The sequence below is a fragment of the Pan paniscus genome, chromosome X (assembly GCF_029289425.2).
Source record: "Pan paniscus chromosome X, NHGRI_mPanPan1-v2.0_pri, whole genome shotgun sequence".
Taxonomy (NCBI): domain Eukaryota; kingdom Metazoa; phylum Chordata; class Mammalia; order Primates; family Hominidae; genus Pan; species Pan paniscus.
The window spans coordinates 18,546,516-18,565,959 of NC_073272.2; the positions used below are offsets into that span (position 1 = coordinate 18,546,516).

At 42.9% G+C, this 19,444-nt stretch overlaps 1 protein-coding gene and 1 non-coding gene across 2 annotated transcripts in view; both read left to right on the forward strand.

Annotated features, from left to right (window-relative positions):
- Positions 1–13,348, forward strand: part of SYAP1 (synapse associated protein 1) — a 45,911-nt gene extending 32,563 nt beyond the window's left edge. Inside the window, exons 6-9 of the mRNA XM_003819524.5 lie at positions 2,959–3,107; positions 4,676–4,734; positions 5,175–5,322; positions 8,261–13,348. Coding sequence (XP_003819572.1) covers positions 2,959–3,107; positions 4,676–4,734; positions 5,175–5,322; positions 8,261–8,388 — 484 coding nt within the window. The 3' untranslated portion in view covers positions 8,389–13,348. The remainder of the gene's footprint in view (positions 1–2,958; positions 3,108–4,675; positions 4,735–5,174; positions 5,323–8,260) is intronic.
- A 2,521-nt stretch (positions 13,349–15,869) lies between these two features.
- On the forward strand, positions 15,870–15,931 carry LOC112438841 (U7 small nuclear RNA). Its single transcript, XR_003027161.1, has one exon. It is a non-coding gene; the product is annotated as a U7 small nuclear RNA (small nuclear RNA).
- The last annotated feature ends 3,513 nt before the right edge of the window (positions 15,932–19,444 follow it).

Sequence of the window (19,444 nt, forward strand, 5' to 3'; positions counted from 1 at the left end):
TTTTTTTTTTTTTGAGACAAAGTCTTACTCTCGTCCAGGCTGGAGTGCAGTGGTGCGATCTTGGCTCACCGCAGCCTCCACCTGCTGGGTTCAAGCGATTCTCCTGCCTCAGCCTCCCAAGTAGCTGGGACTACTGGCACATACCACCACATCGGCTAATTTTTGTATTTTTTGCAGAGATGCGATTTCACCATATTGCCCAGGCTGGTCTCAAACTCCTGACCTTGCATTCCTCCTGCCTTGGCCTCCCAAAGGCACTGGGACTACAGACGTAGGCCACCATGCCTGACCCATTTTGCTTTTATTTAGTTTTGTTTTTTGTATTCAACCCTCAAGATTTTTATTTAATTTCTCTGAAGCGAGCACAGTTATCAATGGATTATTATTATTATTATTATTATTATTATTATTATTATTATTTTGAAACACAAACTTATGGAAAAATTGGAGGTACAACATAAAGAACTTTTCTCCAAATCACTTGAGACCTAATGTTGCATCACTCCCAAATGCCGTAGTGTTTTACAAGCATTCTCCTACATGACCACAGTGTGCCCATCCAAATCAGGAAATGATCATTTACGCGTTATTACCATCTCACTCTCAGACTCCATTGAGGTTTTTCCATTCGTCCCAATAATGTCCTTTTTAGCAAAAAAGCCCAGTTCACACTCACAGGTTACATTTGGTTTTCATGTCTCATCAATCTCCTTATGTCTGTTGCATGCTGTCAGGTGGCACATGCAGCCATTTGTCCCATTACTGTTCATACTTGGGTCATTTGATGCAGGTGGTGTTTGCCAGGTTTCTTGACTGTAAAGTTACTCTTTTCCTCTTTGAATGTAATTAGTATTTTGCTGGGATGTGCTTTGAAACTGTGAATACTCTGTTCATCAGACTTTCCATGTATTTATATTTGTACAGACTCATGCAGTGGTCTGTAATTTTGATGCTCAAATTATTACCAATTTGAGGCCAGGCATGGTGGCTTACACCTGTAATCCCAGCACTTTGGGAGGCCTAGTTGGGAGGATCACTTGAGCCCAGGAGTTCAAGACTAGCCTGGGCAACATGGTGAAACCTCATCTCTACAAAAAATTAGCCAGGCATAGCTGGGCATGGTGGTGGGCGCCTGTGATCCCAGCTACTCAGGAGGCTGAGGCAGGAGAATTGCTTGAACCTGGGAGGCGGAAATTGCAGTGAGCCAAGATCGCGCCACTGCACTCCAACCTGGGTGACAAAGTGAGACTCCGTCTCAAAAAAAAAAAAAAAAAAATTAGCAAGGCATGGTGGCATGTGCCTGTAGTCTCAGCTACCCGGGAGGCTGAGGCAGAAGCATCACCTGGGCTGGTGAGATCAAGGCTACAGTGAGCCATGTTCACGCCACTGCACTCCGGCCTGGATGACAGAGTGAGACTTTGTCTCAAAAAATAATAATAATAATTACCAATTTGGCCAATGGGAGACTATTCAAGCTGACTTGTGTCTTTCTAACTCGTCCCCATCATTTCTTCACACGTTTCCTTGCTTTCTGGCACAAGATAGTATTCTTCCTCTGCTCTAACCCTGGAATCAGCCATTTCCCCAGGGAGCTCTGGATCCTTTTAGTGGAAAGTCTAAATCTTGGTATTTAGAAAGCAAGATCTGGATGCTAGGTGTGCTCATTGCCATTGGGGTGCCACTGCACTGCATGCTCTCAGTGGACACAGCCAGGGAATGTGTGTGTGCTCATTTCTGTGTGGAATGAAAACCATGTGTTCATGGTGCTACCTCATGACGGAGGTCATTTTTATTTTTTCCCTTTCCATGTTTGTAACTCTCCTCTCTGATGGTGAGAAACCTGGTTTCTACTATCTTTAATATTTTTACTTATTCCCTGTGCATGTGGCTGATCTGTCATTTTTGCTGCCACTCACTCCTCTGCTCAAACACCCTTCTCTCCCTGCTTGGTTCTCACTCTCCGTTCCAGGCCACCCCCCTGTGTGGACACTTACCTCACCCACTTGGGCACCAACACATCACACCAGGTGATTCTAATAGGTAGCCAGGTTTGAGAACCACCAAGAGTTTTCAGGTTGAACTGCACTTCAATCTTTTTATCAAGCATTTCCCACCCCATTGCTAACTCTTACTGGTTACTAGTTATTAGCAAGCTGCCAAACATTCTCTTTCATAAGGAACAACAGCCACAATGCTTGCTTCTCACTGCTGGAAGGCATTTAATCCTCTTGAGAAACAGCAAGTGATTGGTGGAGTCCTGGCTCTGCTTCTGGTTTCCCAGGTTGATTATGCTAGTTTCACAACAATGCCATGTTTTCTTCTACCGAGAGCAGTATTGGTATCATTAAGATACCAAGAAATGCTGAGGTTTCATTGGTATTCTGTAACTTGTATTTTGCTGCTACGGGGAAGATAGCTGTTAGGTTTATCCTGTTGTTAGCTTTCAATTCTAAAGTGAATATGGGCTGGGTGCGGTGGCTCACGCCTGTAATCCCAGCACTTTGGGAGGCCGAGGCGGGCAGATCATGAGGTCAGGAGTTTGAGACCAGCCAGGCCAACACTGTGAAACCCCGTCTCTACTAAAAATACAAAAATTAGCTGTGCATGGTGGCGGGCACCTATAATCCCAGCAACTCGGGAGGCTGAGGCAAGAGAATTGCTGGAACCCAGGAGGCGGAGGTTGCAGTCAGCTGAGATCACACCACTGCACTCCAACCTGGGCAACAGAGCAAGACTCCATGTCAAAAAAAAAATTGTTAAAGCCAATATGAACCCCCTCTGAACCTCACTCAGCTTTGAAAGTGCTCTTGCAAATCATCTACTCCAGTCCCCTCTACAACAAATAACCCCTGCGTGCACTTGTCTGTGTGCGTTCTCAAATGTGTTCTTGTCTGTCTGCTTTTTATTCATTTTTAATTTTGCCTTTTTCCACTGTTCTAATTTGCCTTTCTTTAAAAGTGTGAAGGAAGAAGTGTTCTGGAGGAACTACTTTTACCGCGTCTCCCTGATTAAGCAGTCAGCCCAGCTCACGGCCCTGGCTGCCCAACAGCAGGCCGCAGGGAAGGAGGAGAAGAGCAATGGCAGAGAGCAAGATTTGCCGCTGGCAGGTATATTCTGGGTAGAAGACAGCACTCTACAGAAAAAGTTGTTCTTAGAGACTCAAATGAGCTTGACCTCTTATACGTACCAGAAATGTCATTGCCTTAGGGAAAAATTCTTTTCTTCCCAGAGGAAATCTTCATTTTTCTCTTACTGCCTTCTCTCTGACCCAGCTCACACATGTCTTCCCCAAGCTTTCCTTTACTTTGCTTATCTCCTTTCTCATTCCTTGTTTTCATTTTTGTTTTTTTTTTAGACACGGGTCTCACTATGTTGCCCAGGCTGTCCTCAAACTCCTAGACTCAAGCAATCCTCCTGCCTCAGCTTCCCAAGTAGCTGGGACTTACAGGCATGAGCCACTGTGCCTGGCGAGTTTTTTTTTCTTTTTATTTCTCTCTCAAACATCCGTCATCTTCCCCCCCTCTCATTTTTGGCCCTTAACCATGTGATTCTTTATACTTCTGTCCTCCACCCTGATTCAGTCCACCTCCTTTTTGTTTGTTTCAACCTGATGTTTCTCCAGTGTGTGCAGTCTGTAGAGCAGAACAAAGCTCCATTCCGCTCCCAAGTTACAAGGATCTATCTAGTTCTGAGCTAGGCACTGATGAACATTGGACTCATTGTGACACTAACTTACCCCTGGTTGTGGGAATGTGTTTTATAATAAGGGTAGCTGTTTGAAATCTGTAATAATTAAAATAAGAAACACATTTTGTGTCATAGTTTAAATTCTTAGTGAGTACCGGCTGTGTATAGTAGGTACTCATTACAACTGGACATTTATCCCACAAGAAGCGGGGTGATTTAATTCACGAAATTTTAAATGATTAAGCAAAACAGCATGTCCTGAGGTACAGGTTATACAGAATACTAGGACAGGATCTGACACTGCCGTCAGTGTCAGGGAAATGGAGTGAAGTTGCTCTACACAGGAAAATTTGTCATTTTGTATATCAGTGTTAACATGCATCCCAATTGTCTGTTATTCTTTAGCATTTATGTTAATTTTGTTGGAAAATGCCATTTTGCCAAATACTGCCTTGTTTAACAAAATGGACTTATGACAGTATTCCATAAAGACTGCCTTTTTCTAGCACTCATATCAGCAGGCAAACTTGATAAATAGCTTAATTCTCATTATTCTAAAAAAGTACAGAACTATTCTTCAATGAATTTTGCTAACACTGTAGTTAAAAATTATTTCCTGCTGGAAATTTTATGTAAGGATATGTATTGAATATGATGACATGTTAAAAATATCCCCAGGAGGCTGACGCAGGAGGATCACTTGAGCCCAGAAGTTCGAGTCCAGCCTGGGCAACATAGTGACACCCCATGTCTAAAAATAAATAAATGGATAGGTAGATAGATAGATAAAAATATCCCCAAAGTAAGAGGTTGAGATGGTTTCACCATGGCTGTTTCTTATAACTTAAGAAAAGCTGAAAGCATAACATAAAAATTCATTTCTGAAAATTATTTAGTATCATAATACTTGTGGATATTTTACTGTGATTATAATATGTATTCAGAACTGAACCAAGCAATTATTGTCTCTCTTATTCTCACTTCTTAGAGGCAGTACGGCCCAAAACGCCACCCGTTGTAATCAAATCTCAGCTTAAAACTCAAGAGGTAATCCAGTTTTACATTGTACCTAGTAGTTGATATCTGGAAATAAAGTAACTGTGTTAACTCTTTCTGATACCATTTAAAACTATGTATGAATATGGGTTTGGAAGAAGCAGCATCTGGTACTTGAATAGTCAAGGAACTAGGGCTGAGACTTGAGGACGATTTACTGGCATATGTAATTCTAGATGTGCTCATCAGGGATTGCAGAGAAGGGTTGGAGTGATTCAAACTGTGAAGGAGAATAATAGCCTCAGGTGGTAACTCATGTAGTTACCAAGCAACTGCAAGTTAGAAGGTTGGAGAGCAGTGCTCATTGTCTTACAGCTCGCAGAGAAAAGAAATAAAAATAGCACGGCATTAAATTGTGAGACAATAGCAAACCAGAATAACACAAATGTCGCTTAGCAAACCATTTCGAGAGCTCATTTGTTGCATTTCAGGATGAGGAAGAAATTTCTACTAGCCCAGGTGTTTCTGAGTTTGTCAGTGATGCCTTCGATGCCTGTAACCTAAATCAGGAAGATCTAAGGAAAGAAATGGAGCAACTAGTGCTTGACAAAAAGCAAGAGGAGACAGCCGTACTGGAAGGTAAAAAACAAAACAAATCAAAGCAAAGAAACTATTCGTCTCCCTAATTCCAAAGCTAATTGTAGAAAATTGTTATTCTGAAGCCAGTGCACAAAAATGTGTTGTAAATTTTGCATCAAAATTGATTCTTGCCAGAGGCAGTGGCTCACGCTTGTAATCCCAGCACTTTGGGAGGCCGAGGCGGGCAGATCACGAGGTCAGGAGATCGAGACCATCCTGGCTAACACGGTGAAACCCCGTCTCTACTAAAAATACAAAAAAAAATTAGCCAGGCCTGGTGGTGGGTGCCTGTAGTCCCAGCTATTCGGAAGGCTGAGGCAGGAGAATGGCATGAACCTGGGAGGCGGAGCTTGCAGTGAGCCGAGATCGGGTCACTGCACTCCAGCCTGGGTGACAGAGCGAGACTCCGCCTCAAAAATAAATAAATAAATAAATAAAAAATTTTTGGCCCTGGTGCAGTGGCTCACATCTACAATTCCAGCTACTCGGGAGGAAGCTGAGACGGGACAATCACTTGAACCCGGGAGGCGGATGTTGCAGTGAGCTGAGATCACACCACTGCACTCCAGCCTGGGTGACAGAGCAAGACTTCATCTCAAAATAATAATAATAATAATAATAATAATAATAATAAATTTTTAAAAGCTGGCATTCTGCTTGACTGTAGACATGTACATGGAAGATTCTTTTCCCAGCTGCTGCATGCCAAAAGAGCATTGCTTCTGGGAAGGAGCAGGCTGCTTTTAAAAACCAGTTTTCTTTTTGAGATAGGGTCTCACTCTGTCACCCAGGCTGAAGTGCAATAGTGCCGTCATAGCTCACTGCAGCCTCAAACTCCTAGGCTCACACCATCCACCCACCTCAGGCTCCAATGTAGCTGGGACTACAGGCGTGTGCCACCACACCAGGCTAATTTTTTAAATTTTTTGTAGAGATGGGGTCTTGCCAGATTGCCCAGGCTGATCTTGAACTCTTGGGCTCAAGCAATCTTGCCACCTCAGTGTCTCTAAGTGCTAGTATTATAGGTATGTGCCATCATGCCCAGCCCAACAGTCTTTTTTTTTTTTTTTTTTTGAGATGGAGTCTCACCCTGTCGCCCAGGCTGGAGTGCAGTGGTGCAGTCACGGCTCACTGCAACCTCCACCTCCTGGATTCAAGCGATTCTCCTGCCTCAGCCTCCCAAGTAGCTGGGACTACAGGCGCGCACCACCACATCTGGCTAATTTTTGTATGTTTTGTATTGCTATGTTGGCAGGCTGGTCTCGAACTCCTGGCCTCAAGTGATCTGTCTGCCTCGGCCTCCCAAAGTGCTGGGATTACAGGCATGAGCCAACATGCCTGGCCCCAATAGTCTTTTATATATTATATATCTTGGCTCCAGGACTAAATTGTAAGCTCCCCAAGGGCAGTTACACATTGTCTTTCTGTCCCCCTACAGTACCTAATGTGGAACTTAGCACTCAGTAAGCACCCTAATAAATATTTGTGAAATTGGTGGCTTCCTGCACAACACAGGGTGTCTTTTCCTTTGAGGTTGCTGCTGTAGAACGATTAAAGCATTTCATTTTTGTTTTCTCTATAGCTAAGTTTAAGGTTTATTTTTAAAGACAGGCTGGGCACGGTGGCTCATGCCTGTAATCCCAGCACTTTGGGAGGCTGAGGCGGGCGGATCACGAGGTCAGGAGATCGAGACCATCCTGGCTAACATGGTGAAACCCCGTCTCTACTAAAAATACAAAAAAAAAAAAAATTAGCCTGGCGTGGTGGCGGGTGCCTGTAGTCCCAGCTACTTGGGAGGCTGAGGCAGCAGAATGGCCTGAACCCAGGAAGCGGAGCTTGCAGTGACCCGAGATCATGCCACTGCACTGCAGCCTGGGCAACAGAGCAAGACTCCGTCTCAAAAAAAAAAAAAAAAACAAAAATTAGCCAGGCGTGGTGGCGGGCACCTGTAATCCCAGCTACTTGGGAGGCTGAGGCAGGAGAATCGCTTGAACCCAGGAGGCAGAGGTTGCAGTGAGCCGAGACCACACCATTGCACTCCAGCCTGGGCAACAGAGTGAGACTCTGTCTCAAAAAAAAAAAAGAGACAAAAATGAATCTTAGCTTTACTTTTTAAATAGCCAGTTTGTTTTCTCACCATTTTATAACATTACATAGCAGATGCATTATCCTACACACACAGAGGTATATTGAGTGTCTATGTAGAAAGTTGCAGGTCTAAATCTCAACACGGAAGACCAGTGTGAGAGCTCCAGTCAGAACACCATGAGAGAGTCCAGGCTGACTTCAGACCCCGGTGTCTGTCTCCACTCTTAAGGAGACAGCTCTTTGTATAGTGGTTAAGCATAGACTGTGGAGCCTGCAGATGTGGTTCCATCCTTATATCTGTCGCTGTCAAACGGTGTGATCTTGGGCAAGTTGCTTAACCTCTCCTAAGTCTCCATTTCCCTATCTATAAGATGTGGCAAATAGTGATACCTTGTCCATGGACTGTTCCAAGGGTGAAAAGCGTGATACATAGAAAGCAGTTGGGCCAGTGCCCAGCCCAGTAAGTGCTCAATAAACATTAGCTGCTTTTGCTACCATCATCATCATTGGTAGTGGTAAAAATTAACTTGCAACCAAGTATTAATTATCATTTACCTATTTAAATAAAAGGAAATGCAGAGGCATAGGGAAAGCAAAATAACACCCAAAATATATTGATGACATCTGATACCTTTGCTTCTACATTAACAGATTTATCTTTCTAATTGTGTTTATCCTTGGTCACTGTTAAAATTTACTGAGTTTTTCTGAGCACACATAGTAGTGAAGCCTGAGATACTAAAAATTACAGCAGCTAGGACTTTACGTAGGTAATTGAGATGGACCGAATTGTGAACACCAGCATTATGAATTCAGAGAGAATCTTTTTCTTCTCCTTTGTTTCTTTTAGAGGATTCTGCAGATTGGGAAAAAGAACTGCAGCAGGAACTTCAAGAATATGAAGTGGTGACAGAATCTGAAAAACGAGATGAAAACTGGGATAAGGAAATAGAGAAAATGCTTCAAGAGGAAAATTAGCTGTTCCTGAAATAGAAGAATAATCCTTAACAGTCTGCAAACTGACATTAAATTCTAGATGTTGACACTTACTGAATCAGAAGGCATGAAAGAGTATAATTTTATGAAATTCAAAATTATTCTTTTTTCAAGTTGAAACTTGCCTCTTCTACTTTAAAAAAGTATATAGAACAGTTACTTCTAATAATCAGAAAGAGATGTTTTATAGAACATTTCTTTAATATAAAGTTAGAGATGTCTTCATAGGCAGTATGGCTATCTTTGCCACAGAAACATAAGTAAAATTTTAGAGTTCTGTTTTCCATGAGGTCAAAAATATAATTTATTCCTCAGTCATGGTTTTCTAAATATCTGTACTCCACATTCCATTTTAATTGATATGAGGGTGTTAAAGTACCTACTTAATGGGTTGATTACTATCAAAATGACCAAATATACCAAAGAACTTAAGAGGAAGCACTTTCAGAACTATTCACTTGCCAGGTATTTTCTAAAATTCCACCTGAAAGCCAAAAGATAAATAAGTTGATTTTAATGATATAAGCATCACACAATTTTACATTAAGAAATACTGTGCAGGCCATGCGTGGTGGCTCAGGCCTGTAATCCCAGCACTTTGGGAGGCCGAGGTGGGCAGATCACCGGAGGTCAGGAGTTCGAGACCAGCCTTGCCAACATAGTGAAACCCTGTCTCTACTAAAAATACAAAAATTAGCCGGGCATGGTGGCAGGCACCTGTAATCCCAGCTACTAGGGAGGCTTTTGAACCCAGGAGGCAGAGGTTGCAGCGAGCTGAGATTGCGCCACTGCACTCCAGCCTGGGCGATAGAGTGAGATTCAGTCTCAAAAAAAAAAAAAAAAAAAAAAGCTGTGCGAAAATATTTGTTTTTCTCTGGGGCCTTTTCTTTCTTTTCTTTTTAAACTATACCAGAAATTTTACATCACAGTTTTTATACAAAGTAGGACCTTCCATACTTTTTGTATTACAATAACCTTCAGAAGCCCATTCCCCTTAAAGTCTGTTGTTCTTGTTTTAATCATCACCACATATAAATGTTTTAGCTTTGTCTTAAACTGTGAGTCTTCATAAAATTGTGTTCCTCCGAGTTCACCTTCTAGGACTTTATTGATTAATCCTTCTCTTTCTGCTATACCAGCAGACACATATTCATAGAATATGATTATTTTTAAAGAACAAGGTGAGGAGGCTGAGGCAGGAGAATTGCTTGAACCTGGGAGGTGGAGGTTGCAGTGAGCTGAGATCACGCCACTGCACTCCAGCCTGGGTGACAGAGTGAGAGACTCCGTCTCAAAAATGAATGAATGAATGAATGAACGAATGAACAAGGTGGTTTAATGTCAGAAAACTTCCTAAGCATTTGCTCCCCAAACCTTTCATGTTTTTCAAGAAGCCTTTATTACATAAAGGGGAATAGAATTAAAATGTTTCTTTATAAGAAAAATATACATATTTGTGTTCTTGGCCCCATTAAAACTAGTCAGTAGTCCTTTGGCAAAGATATAGTCAACAAGAGAACTGGGTATGAGTCCAGGCATTACTCCTGTTCATAGTTGTGGATGCATGTGTCTGAGCCAGACTGTCTCAACTGGAGTCTCTTGGGTTATAGCAGTAAACCCGTGTATTCCATGAAACCACTGGGCCCATCATCAAAAGGTTTCCACTTGTGGTGCCACAGTTGCTTATTACTGAGTTTGGGTTCCAAGGTGACTGGCAACTTCTGAAATAATCTCATTGAAGGAAAGAGTTTCTTTTTTTTTTTTTTAAAGAGTTTGCTGGAGGAAAAGAAGCATGTTAAATGTTTTTAAGCAGCTAAAAGTCCTAGATGGAAGCATATCAGGATGTGTCGGTGCTTGGCTCTTAGTGAATGCACTAAAATTCTTATTGATAAATGTTGAATAAACACACACAAAAAAAAATCAGAGAAAGAGAAAAACCCTACAATGGCAATAGAGGTGTGTGACAGTTATTGCTATCAATTTTACATAATATCTCATTTAAAAACAACCTAATTATGCATTGCCCTGTGAAAATAAAAGGATAAAATAAGATTTTGTACATACTGTAAGAATACAGTTGTGCTGTATTTTTATGGATTCATCAAGGAGTAAAATGTTCTGCTTTAGTAAATTATATAGGTAACTGAAGTGTTATTCCTTTAAAGAGCAAAATAATTTATCACCATGTTCGGTGGAAAATTTCTAAGTATTTATTACATGCCTAGGGGTTAGCCAACAAGATATACCAAGCATGAAAACCTGTAAAACTTAATAAAATGCTAAAATATGAACATCACACTATGGAGATTATGCCTCACTACTCAAAGAGTGTGGCTCAGGAACCAGTGTAGCTTGGCCATGCCCTGGCAGTATGTTGGAAATGCCTGCCCCAGACCAGTTGATGTTACTAAGAACGCCCAGGGGATGAGAATGGACTTTATTTACAGTTTGGGAAGCACTGGTCTAATATGCTCTCAGGGAAGCTGAGGTTTCTACTGCTTTTTACTTTTTACCCTTCCACTAGATGTCCTTTGCAGCAGTGTTTTTCCAGTTGGCATTACAGGTGTCTCCTCTGAGGTTCCAGTTATTTCTATACTACCAAAATTAAAAAGACCCAAGGGCTGGGCGTGGTGGTTCACACCTGTAATCCCAGCACTTTGGGAGGCTGAGGCAGGCAGATTGCTTGAGCTCAGGAGTTCAAGACCAGCCTGGGCAACATAGGGAGACCCCTGCCTCTACAAAAATACAAATGAGCCAGGTGTGGTAGCCCACACCTGTGGTCCTAGCTACTTGGAAGGCTGAGGCAGGAGGATTGCTTGAGCCCAGGAGATCCAGGCTGCAGTGAGCCATGATCATGCCACTGCACTTCAGCCTGGGTGACAGAGACCCTGTTTCAAAAAAGGGAGGGGGGGCAAGTTTTTAGGGGGATGAGAAATATTCTTGGTAAATCGGGCATTTCTTTTTTTGTTTGTTTTTTTTTCTTGGAGACAGAATCTTGCTCTGTCACCCAGGCTGGAGTGCAGTGGCTTGATCTCAGCTCACTGCAACCTCCGCCTCCCAAGTTCAAGCGATTCTCCCACCTCAGCCTCCACAGTAGCTGGGATTACAGGCAACCGCCACCATGCCCAGTTAATTTTTTTGTATTTTTAGCAGAGATGGGGTTTCACTGTGTTGGCCAGGCTGGTCTCGAGCTCCTGATCTCAAATGATCCGCACGCCTTGACCTCCCAAAGTGCTGGGATTACAGGCGTGAGCCACAGCCTTAATTGGTAATTTTTGAAAAAAAAACTAGAGAAACATTGTTTCAGAGATAAAGCAGCAATTACACTTGTACTCCCAGTGATTTAAGATGCACTATTGTAATCAAGATGATTTGCTTTAATCAAAATATTGTTAAAAATAGGATTTCAGGACATTTAAAAGGTTTCAGCAGAAATCTTATGATTATGTCTGACTTGCAGTATTTTATTTGCCTCTTTGACGGCTTTTTTTTTTGAGACAGAGTCTCACACTGTTGCCTGGGCTGGAATGCAATGGCGCAGTCTCAGCTCACTGCAACCTCCGGCTCCCAGGTTCAGGCAGTTCTCCTGCCTCAGCCTCCCTAGTAGCTGGGATTACAGGCATGCGCCACCACACCCGGCTAATTTTTGTATTTTTAGTAGAGACAGGGTTTCACCATGTTGGTCAGGCTGGTCTTGAACTCCCGACCTCAGGTGATCCGCCCGCCTCGGCCTCCCAAAGTGCTGGGATTACAGGCGTGAGCCACTGCGCCCAACCTTAATGGCTTTTTGGTATTAAAAACCAGGACTCTGAATGTGCATCAATAATTCAAATAATTTTATATAGTTACTCTTTCTAGTAATAGTGAGATACCCCCCTCCATTTTTAAGTAAAGATAAACATTTTTTAATTAGGAAAATTAGGCACATTTAATTTTAGCAAATTTAGTTTTTCAACTTTTTTTTTTCTTTTTTTTTTTTTTTTTGAGATGGAGGCTCACTCTGTTGCCCTGGCTGGAGTGCAGTGGCCACAACCTCGGCTCACTGCAACCTCCGCCTCCTGGGTTCAAGTGATTCTCCTGCCTCAGCCTCCCGAGTAGCTGGGATTACAGGCGTGTGCCACCACACCTGGCTAATTTTTGTATTTTTAGTAGAGACGGGGTTTCACCATGTTGGCCAGGCTGGTCTTGAACGCCTGGCCTCAGGTGATCCGCCCACCTCGGCCTCTCAAAGTGCTGGGATTACAGGCATGAGCCACCATGCCCAGCCAGTTTTTCAACTTTTAAAAATAAAAGTGGTAGAATTTTTTTTTTTCTTTTTGAGACAGGGTCTTGCTCTGTCGCTCAGGCTAGAGTGCAGTGGTGGGATCTCAGCTCACTGCAGCCTCTGCCTCCCAGGCTTAAGGGATCCTCCCTCCTCAGCCTCCCGAGTAGCTGGGACCACAGGCATGCACCACCACGCCTGGCTAATTTTTGTATTTTTTGTAGCGATGGGTGTCTCCCCATGTTGCTCAGGCTGTTCTTGAACTTCTGAGCTCAGGTGATCTATCTGCCTCGGCCTTCCAAAGTGCTGGGATTACAGGCGTGATGAGCCACTGCATCTGGCCAAAAGTGGCAGAAATTTTGATATGGTTTATAATCAGTTTTATTGTGGGGAAGATGGGCCATTTTAATGAATGATTATTTCTATTGGCTAAACTACCGAGTCACGACATGACAAATACACATGAAGCTTTAATCACATGCAGTTATATACTTCTCACAAATCATCAAATTATTTATCTGGTCTTCACACTAAGGGATTTACTTAGATAAGCCATCGATGATTTCAGTTGTTAAAAGTGTGGCTTTTTAAACAGCATTTATTCAGTGCATCCTGATTTATTTCAAAATGAAAAATTGTTACCTTTTTTTCTGAATAAATAAAGCTTACTTTTAGTGGCAAGGTATAAGTTATAATGGTTGTTCCTGGATAACTAAAAATTCAGGCAAAGAGGACCTGTAAATATTTCAAAGCCATCTGGTATGTAGGCTCCTATTGTTAGAATTTAAACTGCCTCGAGATAGTATTGCATTTTAAGAACACATTTTGCTTTCACTGTAGACTTCTCAAATTCAATGGGTTGTCCTTCATAATAAAAGACCATTCTAACCCACGGTCAGGAGCTCTGGTATTCCAAGGCTGTTGTGGGATTTTTCCTTCACTGCCACCCGCCCCCAAGGAGTGACAATATATAGTGATTTTTCTTGTTCTTCCCTGATAACCATAACGAACAGTGAGTATGCTTTCTGCCAGCCAGAGCTAAAACTCAGCGACGTTAACCAGCTCCTATGACCTAATAAATAGAGATAATAGATCAATTCATCATAATGGAGGTTTTGAGTGACTACTCCTACAGTACCCAGTGTCCAACTGTAATCAGCATAATAGCAATAAAGTGCATAATGTTCTCTGCCATTACTGCACTTAGACAATGAAAAAATCCTGATACAGCAAAATGACCATGTCACTCGGCAATTTTAAACTGTTTCATGGAGATTTACTTTAGGGTATAAGTGGCATGTGAGAACTGAGCTAAATAATATGCCACTATCAAAGGAGTGTGGCACAAGAACACTGTATTGATGCCACTAACAAAATTGTTGAGTGTTCATTGTTAATTGGATTAACAGAGTACATACTTGTGAAATTGAGGCATGAAAATAGATACTATTTAAAATCTGGGGCCAGGTGCGGTGGCTCACGCCTGTAATCCCAGCACTTTGGGAGGCGGAGGCAGGTGGATCACAAGGTCAGGAGTTTGAGACCAGTCTGGCTAACACAGTGAAACCCCATCTCTACTAAAAATACAAAAAATTAGCCGGGTGTGGTGGTGTGCACCTGCAATCCCAGCTACTCGGGAGGCTTAGGCAGGAGAATTGCATGAACCCGGGAGGCATAGGTCACAGTGAGCTGAGGTCGCACCATTACACTCCAGCCTGGGTGACAGTGCGAGACTCCGTCTCAAAAAAAAAAAAAAAAAAAAAAAAAATCTGGATAACACACAAATGTAATTAATAAAAATAGGCCAGGCACAGAGGCTCACACCTGTAATCCCAACACTTTGGGATACCAAGGTGGGCGGATCACTTGAACCCAGGAGTTTGAGACCAGCCTGGGCAACAGGGCGAAAGCCTTTCTCAATTTAAAAAAAAAAAAAGCCAGGCGTGGTGGCGGGCACCTGGAGTCCCAGCTACTCGGGAGGCTGAGGTGGGAGGATGGCTTGAGCCCAGGAGGAGGCGATTGCAGCAAGCCACGATCAGGCCACTGCACTCCAGCCTGGGTGACAGAGCCAGACCCTGTCTCAAACAAACAAACAAATAAATAATAATGAGCTCGTGATGGATGTCTTGATGTCCACATTACCATGCTTTTAGAAATGGACTAAACCAGTCAATCTCCTGGCAGCGGGTAGTCATCCTCAAGCGTGGCTGCACAATAGGACCTCCTGGCAAGTCCAGGTGCTACTGATGCCCAGGCTCCCCTGCAGAGATACTGATTTATTTGGCCGGGGATGTAGCCCTGAGGGTACAGGGTTGTTTGAAACTCTCCAAGACTTTGTAACAGCAGCTAAGATTGAGAACCACGGGGCCCAGGGAAAGAGACTCGAGTGGAAAGTCAGGAGACTTGGTGAAAATACTCAGCCTGACACACTCAAGCTTCTTTATCAGTACAATGAAAGGGTTGGACTGCACGTTTTTTAACAACCTATGTCTAAAATGTCATCCTATTTTTAAAGAGGCCTTTGTAAAATAAATACTGTTTTAGTTCTGTTTTCAAAGTGGGGTTTTGTTTTTTAGTTTTCTGAAATGTACAATATCTTAGGTTCTCACATAAATATATGCATGTATCTCCACTCCATCCACAAACCCCACTGAATGACAGTAAAGGAATGAAAAGAAAAGCTATACATTCATAGTGACAAAAACAGAAGGGTCAGCAACAGCCAAGTGATAACAAGAACACTTTCGTGCTTCAGAAGCCTGGAAATGCTCAGGAATTCTGGAGGTGCAGTAACTCGGAAGGCTGAGGAAAAGTTGGTATCAGGGTGGGCAATTTGTGGTCTCTGCCACAATCTACAACTGAAAATCAAGGGCAAGTGGCGTAAGCATATTGTTATGAGACACAGACACAAACAGACAAAACTGCTAAGTTTTAAATGGCTCCTGAGAAGTGGGAATTGGGGATGTGAAATGGCCTTTGCAAAAAGTGTAACAGTGACAAAGTTATGGCAGTGTGTAGATCTGACCTAACTGACTCCATCTTGCTTCTGTGTTCATTCCTGGGCATAGGCCAAACTAACTTTGGGAAGAACTTTAACTTTGACATAAAGATTGTAACAGCCCTTTCCTGAAACAAACCCCATTCTTGCATGGGAACCACACTGCCTTTGTAGGACTAACAAATGAGCCACAATATTATGGTTTAGTGTCACAGCTGTTTTAGAATTTATCTAGCAGGTTTTCTGGTCTTTACTGGAAAGCCCAAGAAAGTAAAAATAGCCGGGTGCGGTGGCTCACGCCTGTAATCCCAGCACTTTGGGAGGCTGAGGCGGGCGGATCACGAGGTCAGGAGATAGAGACCATCCTGGCTTACATGGTGAAACCCCATCTCTACTAAATATGCAAAAAAAAAAAATTAGCCGGGCGTGGTGGCGGGTGCCTATAATCCCAGCTACTCGGGAGGCTGAGGCAGGAGAATGGCATGAACCCAGGAGGCGGAGGTTGCAGTGAGCCAAGATCGCGCCACTGCACTCCAGCATGGGCGACAGAGCGAGACTCCGTCCAAAAAAAAAAGAAAAAGCAAGTAAAAATAATAATAATAATAAAAGAAAAATAGCCCGGGCACGGTGGCTCATGCCTGTAATCCCAGCACTTTGGGAGGCTGAGGCAGGCAGATCACCTGAGGTCAGGAGTTCGAGACCAGCCCGGCCAACATGGTGAAACCCTGTCTCTACTAAAAATACAAAAATTAGCCAGACATGGTGGCAGGTGTCTGTAATCCCAACTACTCAGGAGGCTGAGGCAGGAGAATTGCTTGAACCTGGGAGGCAGAGGTTGCAGCGAGCCGAGGTCGTGCCATTGCACTCCAGCCTGGGCAACAAGAGCGAAACTCTGTCTCAAAATAAATAAATAAATAAAAATAAAAAATAAAAAAATAAAGAAATTATGGTTCTGGAGTCTTGCAGCTAGAGGCCACAAGATTCTAAACCTCCTCAATTGCTCCTAGGGATAACATCACTACCCACTACCATAAAACCTAAGATTAGGTGCTGAAGATATTTTTCAGTCCATGGATTAGCTGGTGCCACCCAGATCAATAAACTGGCTCATCTGGTGTTGTGGCCCCCACCCAGGAACCGACTCATTGCTAGAGGACAGCTTCGACTGACCTCCTAGGATTTCATCTCTGACCTGACCAATCAGCACTCCCCACTCCTTAGCCCCATACCCACCAAATTATCCTTTAAAAACCTCAGTTTCCAAATCTTCAGGGAGACTGATTTGAGGAATGTGAAACCCAAAAATCTGAGACAGGCCTCAGTTAATTTAGAAACTTTATTTTGCCAAGGTTGAGGATGTGTGCCTGTGACACAGCCTCATGAGGTCCTGACAACATGTGCCCAAAGTGGTCAGAGCACAGCTTGGTTTCATACATTTTAGGGAGACATGAGACACCAATCAACATATGTAAGATGAACATTGGTGTGGTCCGGAAAGGCGGGACAACTGGAAGCAAAAGCGCACAACTGGAAAGGGGAGAGGGCTTTCAGGTCACAGGTAGATGAGAGACAAACCGTTGCACTGAGTTTCTGATTAGCTTTTCCAAAGGAGGCAATCAGATATGCATTTATCTCAGTGAGCAGAGGGATGGCTTTGAATAGAATGGGAGGCAAGTTTGCCCTGAGCAGTTCCCAGCTTGAATTTTCCCTTTAGCTTAGTGATTTTGGGGGCCCAAGATATTTTCTATTCACAGTAATAATAAAACTCCGGTCTCCTGTTCAGCCAGCTCTGTGTGTATTAAACTCTATTGCAATTCCCTTGTTTTGATAAATCGGCTCCATCTGGGCAGTGGGCAAAATGAACCCATTGGGTAGTTACAAAGAGAGAAGCACTGGTCAAGGGTCTCTGTTGTTTTAAAAGCCTTGTGTAATTTGACTTCTAAAATTAAGGACATGCATCTTTTTTTTTTTTTTTGAAACGGAGTCTTGCTCTGTCGCCCAGGCTGGAGTGCAGTGGTGCGATCTCGGCTCACTGCAACCTCCGCCTCCAGGGTTCAAGCGATTCTCCTGCCTCAGCCTCTCGAGTAGCTGGGATTACAGGCACCTGCCACCATGCCCAGCTAATTTTTGTAGATTTCTTTTAATACCTAATTTTGACACGGGTATGGGGAAAAAGCATAAAAATACTGTAGATGGGAGTGTAAAATTGTTAAATCTTTCCAAATGGCAGTCGGGTAACAAGCATCAAAATGTTAAATGTGAGGAACATTTAACCCGACATTTCTACTCTTGGAATTTATGCTAAGGAAGCAATTAGATAAGCAAGACTTTGAGTATACAATAGAAAAATTGGCAGGTACCTATATGTCATACACCAGAATCTTGATTTGAACAAATGGTGGTTCATCCACATGATGGAATTGTGTGCAAATATTTTAAGTGATACATTTTATACCCACCAGATGGTCAAAAATGTAGAAGTCTGAAGGCTGGGCGCAGTGGCTCACACCTGTAATCCTAAGACTTTGGGAGGCTGAGGTGGGCAGATTGCCTGAGCTCAGGAGTTGAAGACCAGCCTGGGCAACATGATGAAACCCCATCTCTACTAAAATACAAAAATTAGCTGGGCATGGTGGTGCGCGCCTGTAGTCCCAGCTGCTTGGGAGACTGTGGTGGGAGAACCACTTGAACCTGGGAGGCAAAGGTTGCAGTAAGCCGAGATCGTGCCACTGCACTCCAACCTGGGTGACAGAGTGAGACCCTATCTCAAAAAAAAAAAAAAGTAGAAGTCTGAAAATATCAAGAGTTAGTAAGCATGTGAAACAACAGGAACATCGACGTGCTATTGGCGCAACTATGCACTGGCACAATCTCTTTGGAAGTAAGCCAAAACTGGCATTACTTCAATGAAAAGTTGAATATGTACTTCTCTTTGCCCAGCAAGCAGTTCCTCTCCTAGGGAATACCAAATGGTATTAACCACTTATGAAAATAACTACCATTACTTAGTAAAGTGGAAGATAAAAACATCATATGGCATGTGCTAGTAGGTGGCACATGCACGACTGTCAATAAAAGTGATGTTCTAGTGACCTCAGGCTGCACCCAACCCAAATGTGCATCAACAGTAGAATGGAATTATAATGACAGTGTGATAACCATAGCGAAGAGCCAAGAACACGAAAAAATAACAGCTGTGCACAGTGCTGTGAGTGAATCTATGAATCTCATAAATGTAATGTTAAACAGAAAATGCAAGATTGGAGAGAAGACCTATGTAAACTCCAAATACAGGTACAACTATACTACATATGTAGTAGAACTAAAAGAAACAGCTACCATAAAAGTCAGATATTACATAGCATAAGAGAAATCAAGAAACTACAGCTACATAAAACAAGGAGAAGACAGGTCCCAACATTACACACCTCAATAAAATACCCAGTTAAAACTCTACTCACTGGGCCTGTTGGCTCATGCCTATAATCCCAGCACCTTGGGAGACCAAGGCTAGCAGATCCCTTGAGCCCAGGAGTTCTATACCAGCCTGAGCAACATAGTGAGACCCCATCTCTAATAAAAATACAAAAAATTCACCAGGTATGGTGGCATGCACTTGTAGTCCTAGCTACTCGGGAGGCTGAGATGGGAGGATCACTTGAGCCTGGGAGGTCAAGGTTGCAGTGAGCTGTGATTGCACCACTGTACTCCAGCCTGGGCGACTGGGCAACTGTCTTAAAAAACAAACAAACAAACAAAAACCCAACAAAGACTGTCTC